The sequence below is a fragment of the Sinocyclocheilus rhinocerous genome, unplaced genomic scaffold (genome assembly GCF_001515625.1).
Source record: "Sinocyclocheilus rhinocerous isolate Xijiao unplaced genomic scaffold, SAMN03320098_v1.1 scaffold2531, whole genome shotgun sequence".
NCBI classification, from domain to species: domain Eukaryota; kingdom Metazoa; phylum Chordata; class Actinopteri; order Cypriniformes; family Cyprinidae; genus Sinocyclocheilus; species Sinocyclocheilus rhinocerous.
In genome coordinates, this window is record NW_015661073.1 from 216407 (window position 1) to 222182 (window position 5776).

General features: G+C 40.3%; 1 protein-coding gene across 1 annotated transcript; it reads right to left on the bottom strand.

Annotated features, from left to right (window-relative positions):
• Positions 1-655: 655 nt before the first annotated feature.
• prr16 (proline rich 16) lies at positions 656-5166 on the bottom strand. The gene is made up of 3 exons (XM_016535745.1): positions 4931-5166; positions 3104-3685; positions 656-923 (listed from the first exon to the last, which is right to left on the bottom strand). Exons 1-2 carry the CDS (start codon positions 5057-5059, stop codon positions 3182-3184), a joined length of 633 nt encoding a protein of 210 aa, XP_016391231.1. The 5' UTR covers positions 5060-5166; the 3' UTR covers positions 656-923; positions 3104-3181.
• Positions 5167-5776: the final 610 nt, after the last annotated feature.

Here is a 5776-nt window from a genome sequence, read left to right on the forward strand (position 1 = left end):
TTTCCATAAAAAGTAACACAATTAAGTTACTTTTTCATGGAGTAACGCAACATTGTAACGCATTACTTTTAAAAGTAGCTTTCCCCGACACACAAGACTAGAAAAGTCAGGATGCCATGAAATATTGCTGTGTATGATGAGTGGGCTTTAAGTCAAATGTTGAGAAGCACGACTTTAAATGATGGTTGACTAAATATTAGGTTAATTATTTAGACTTCCCATGAGTCTCTGCCGCCTCCACCTGTCACGAGAAACACATTTACACACATTATGAAGATGATGTGAGGCGTGTTTGTGCAAAACTCACACCAGTGACTCTTCAGTGTCCGTCTGTAGGATTTTCACAGCTGTTTTCTCTCATTCATCACACACTCAGCTTTAAGGCTTTTTAGCACTAGTACTAGTGATGGTTGACTGAGGTCAGGTTAAACTCTACTAATGCGCGCAGGTCGCCTTCTTGTGTCCGGCTCCATCATTCACTCTCATCTGTGATTTAATAAAGACATGTTCAGATGCAGATGACTTCATGTTTTTAATCAGTACATAAATACATTTTCCGTCATATACTGTGTGACATCTTTAAAATCATCTTAGAAAATATCAAAAATATGCTTCTTGTATTTGAAGGCTTTCTTTACAAAAACACAGAAGGTCTTTAGAAACGTCTGCCTCTCTGGCAGCGTTGGACTGGAGTCGTGGTCTGCATTACTCTGTTGTGGAGGATTAGTAGTAGTTTTTGGTTTTCTCTTCTTTGAAGGGTGACGTTATCAAACGCTCTGGGATCGTCCGGAGCTCGCTCGCTGTGAAGAACACCGATGTGATTTCCATCAGGATCCCGTGCTTCTCTGGGTCTTTCCGTCAGGAACCGCGAGCACTGGCTGAAGCTCACGTGAGGAGGTGAAGATGATGGGAGGTTGAGAGACCTGCGGGGAAACGAGAGAGACGCTGTGGATGTGAATGAGATGCTGCTGTGTAGGAGACGCTCATGAGAATATTGATTTCTGTCCTCCTACAGATCTGCAGATGAGCATCTCTGAAAACACACGCAAACTGTGTTTCATAACAGCGTCTCGTGTTTACAGACGCTGATGTCTTTCCTGAGGTCTGCTCATCGTAATGTTTTGAATTAGAATCTACTGTCATTTTTTTTGTTTTGTTTTTTTTGTTAAAATTTTAATAATTTTGTTGCTTTTTATTTGTATTTTTTTTTATATGTATATATAGTTTTTTTTATTTATTAAGTTTTAGTTATTTACAAATATGAGGGATGTTGCCTTGGAAACTAGCTGAAAAATGGAATGTATATTTTATTTCAGGAAATGTTTTAGATTTAAAGCAATTAATTTTTTTTTGTTTTATTTATGTTTTTTTATTGTGTTGCTTTGGAAACTAGCTGAAATAAAATGTATATTTTATTTAATTAAATGTTTTTTATTTCAAATAATTAATTTTTATTTTGTTTTTTTATTGTGTTGCCTTGGAAACGAGCTGAAATAAAATGTATATTTTATTTAATTAAATGCTTTTTATTTAAAGTAATTAATTTCTTTAAGGCTTGAAAAACGCTCTTCAGAAACCTACGGGTGACGTCACGGACACTGCGTCCATGTTTTTATAGGCTAGACCGTTTGCGACCGCCCGACCGGATGTGATGTATTCTAATCAAAACTATCGGCGCAAGGTCAGAATTACCAATATTTTGTACACTTTAACATTATTCTTTAAACACTATTTCTGTGAAATAGTGCTTTAGAATAATTATGGCAGAAATAATTATTTCATAACTATTAAATCATTATTTACGTTGATTAGCCCCATAAAACCTACTGTTTTTATTTTGGGGGGGTCATTTGATTTGTGATGATGCATTCATTCATTAATTATATTCATTTTACCAGTTTGAAAGTACTGTGCGACTGCCACTAGGGGGAGAAATGCGACAGTCGTGTGCAGTGGAACGGCGGCTTAAAGGGTTAGTTCACCCAAAAATGAAAATTAGGCTGTGTTTTACTCACTCACGAGGCATCCTAGGTGTATATGACTTTCTTCTTTCAGACGAATCCAGTCGGAGTTATATTAAAAATTGTTTTTGATCTTTCAAACTCTATCGTTGTACTCAGCGGGTGTTGCAGTGCTTCAGTCCAAAAGAAGTTAAATAAAAAGCACCTTTCCATAAAAAAAAGTGTCTGAAAGAAGAAAGTCATATACACCTAGGATGCCTCGGGGGTGAGTAAAACACAGCCTAATTTTCATTTTTGGGTGAACTAACACTTTAAGTGCAAATAGCCCGTCTTGTTGGCAGAGGCTATTTACACTAACTCCACCCCCCAACGTGTGATTGGGATCGTTACGTTACAAAAGACGGTCATTAATCGTCAGATTCAGTGGCGTAGATGATAAAGCGTGTGTCGCACTTCTTTTGACGCGATCGACCCGGGTTCGAATCTGCCTTTTTTGGCGAACTTTTTTCCTCCCTTTTCAAATTTCAAATCACATCAGAAAAGTATTTATTTTTAATAAAAATGAAGGAAATAATAAAAAAGTTTAAAATAAACTATCGGGTAGGGTTAGGTGTAGGGAGTGCTTTTGTCCTAATAAGGTGGCATCCATTTAGTAATTTGAATTAAAATTTAAATTTACACTCAATAAGTTATTATTGCACACTGTTTTATAATGTATTACAATGCTGAGGTGCAGATAATTGACACTATTTGACCGAAACAGCTCTTAAACAAATATGTGGCTGGATTTTGATGTGAGAGACGAGATGCACTTTTTCACTGGAGGAAGAGTTATTATGGATTATGAACTCAATGTATTTGAGTTAAAAATGTCTTAATGCTGGATGTGTTTCAGCTTTTGTCTTCTCCAGATGTTAACTGATGGACTGGAGTGCTGTGGATTACTTGTGGATTATTGTGATGTTTTTATCAGCTTTCATTCTGACGGCACCCATTCACTGCAGAGCATCCATTGCTGAGACACTGATGCAATGCTACATTTCTACAAACCTGATGAAGAAACAAACTCATCCTGATCTCTGATGAACACATATTCCTTTTAATGATGAAGGAAAGGCCTGATAAACGGCTGCTGCTCTTACCGTTCAACACCTCCGCTTCTGTCTTTCTCACAGCGTCTCTCCAAACAAAAATACAAGTTCGTTTAGCCTCGGTCTGCGTCAAACGGTGGTGCTGGTGGACTTGCGTAAAATGGTCTTCTGTGGTTTCTGCGAGGGGAAAGCGTGCGCTGGATTGGAGCACTGATGGACGGGGCTGGGTTTGGCGTGTAAGTGCAGATCCGTGCTGTTCATGTCGTACCGCGGGTCACAGTCCGAGCAGTAGCCGTGATACTGCACCTTCTCACTGAAGCGCACGCGCTCCCTCGAGGTCTGAGGACAGCGGCTCGCGTGGTCTTTCTCAGACAGGCTTTTCGTGGCACGACACAGAGAGTCTGTGCCCGGCGCTCCGTTGGCTGTGATCTCCTCGGCTCTGGACGGAGCGGGTCTCTTCAGGACGGTGAGGACGGCTGGAGGTCTGAAGAGCGTCTCCTCGGGGTAGATCTTGACGCTGGAGGCCGTGGTGGTGCTGCTGGAGCTGCTGTTGAGCGTGTCCGTCTTAGAGCTCTCCGTCAGATCCTCCTCCAGACGGAGATCAGACGTCAGGCAGTCGATCTCCTCAACCACCTGAGAACCGCAGCGAGAGTCAAGCGTGAGACGAGGTGCTGGAGAGACACGAGTCGTTATGTAACTGCAATATCAAATCAATATCTGAATGATCAGGCATAAGTCATGAATGACCTCTGATGTTCATCATAAAGAACACAAAGCTGCATGTGGATTCAATTGATCCAAACTGACTTACAGAACAGAAAATGAGCAACTCCATAATAAATTTACACAGAATTCATCTGTACATGTTTCCATAAATACTGCAGCAGCATCATGAACAGATACTGTACACTTATGAAGACTCAATCCTAATTAATAACTTTTGACTGTTCTGAAACAAGTAGCAACATTTAGAACATTCTGAGAACATTCGAAAGTAACGTTTGCAAAATGATCAAATGGAATGTTCCTTTCCCGGATAGATAGCACACGTACGTCTGCAAGATGTCTGTTAAAGATCACTTCATCTGGAAAGCATCTGCTGTGATAGACGTCTTTCAGACATCAGTTTTACATTCACTCTAAATCATGAACATCTTAAAGACATCTTGTAAACGTCTATTTGACATCTGATAGGAAACGTCCTATAGACGTCTTGCAGATGTAAATGCGACGTCAAACAGACGTCTCTGAGATGCACGTGTGCTATCAGGGAACATTCAGAAATAACGTCGTTGAAGCCAAACGTTCTTAGAACATATTTCTGTCAGTTTCTCTCTCCTAAAGTGATATATTGACTGCGTGATTGTTTATATCGTCGCATAATGTAACTATATTATCGCACAGTTGTAATCTGATAAATGCGACTAGTATAAGGCATGAAGACATTAAGTTATTATAAACATTAACATCATGGTTTTCTGTAAAGCTGCTTTGAAACAATATCTGTGATCATCCTAAAACGCCTCCTGACTCATCTACTGTAGAAATCACTTGTTTCAGAGCGCAAACGTTTAATATACAACAGAAGAATATTGCTGCTTTATTGTGACGTCTGATTTCTTTTATTAGTTCATATCTGACAGACCCAGTGTACTCTGAATGAATGAGTGACAGCTGTCAATCACACGAGCAGCAGACATCAAACACGCGCGTCAGAAAAGAGTCGAATCTTTGATTCTGACTCACTCGAATGATGATGTCGAGCATCAGAGACAGTACATGTTTACACGAGGCCTGACATGAACATCAGATGAGCGCATCAGACCTCATCTTCATCATCATCATCATCATCATCATCGTCACGCCAGTCTCACGCACCTCTTTGAGTTCCTTCGCCACATCCTTCAGGTCTCCTACGATGTTCTCGAGATCCTCCACGATGCACCTGATCTGTCGCTTGACTTGAACTTTATTGACGCCTCCGTCCGCCGCCGCTCTCCCGGACATCCTCCGAACCGGACCGGGTCACGGCTGTGCGGCGTGTCCTCTCAGGACGGTCACGCATCTCAATGCTCGCATGTTTTCTCCAGATGCTGAAGAATCTCGAGCTGAACACGCGCATGCGCTCTCCCTGCTCAAACACTGATGCTGGAAACCACAAATAATACAGAAAACATATTAGAAATCATCAGTCATGACTCATGAGTCAGTCCTCATCTAACATTCACTCCACTGCTGTGAGACCAGCTGTATGCCAGCCCACAAAAATAATGAAGTTCAAAAACATCCTGTTCTTTAAAATGATTTAAAACCAGCTTTCTTGGTTATACGAACATTAAAGGAAACATTCCATTTATCAGTTTGCATACGGAAACGTTACTTTCGAATGTTCTCTGAACGTTCTGAAACAAGAAGTAACATTTTAAAAAAAAAAGTTAGATGAACCAACTAAAATGTTTCAGAAAATAACGTTTTGAGAACATTATTAAAGACCAGATAACGTTACAGGAAAAACGTGTCCCAGATAGCACACGTACTTCTGCAAGATGTCTGTTAAAGATCGCTTAAAGGGACAGTTCATCCAAAAATTAAAATGACCCCATGATTTACTCACCCTCAAGCTATCCTAGGTGTGCATGACTTTCTTCTTTCAGACGAATCCAATCGGAGTTATATTAAAAAACGTCCTGGCTCTTCCAAGCTTTATAATGGCAGTGAATGGGT

Bases quoted from the DNA above. Each gene is read 5' to 3' on its own strand.
- prr16 (XM_016535745.1), bottom strand. From the start codon at position 5,059: ATGTCCGGGAGAGCGGCGGCGGACGGAGGCGTCAATAAAGTTCAAGTC. The intron at 3,686-4,930 runs GTGCGTGAGACT...TGCGGTTCTCAG, and splicing joins TGGCGAAGGAACTCAAAGAG to GTGGTTGAGGAGATCGACTG.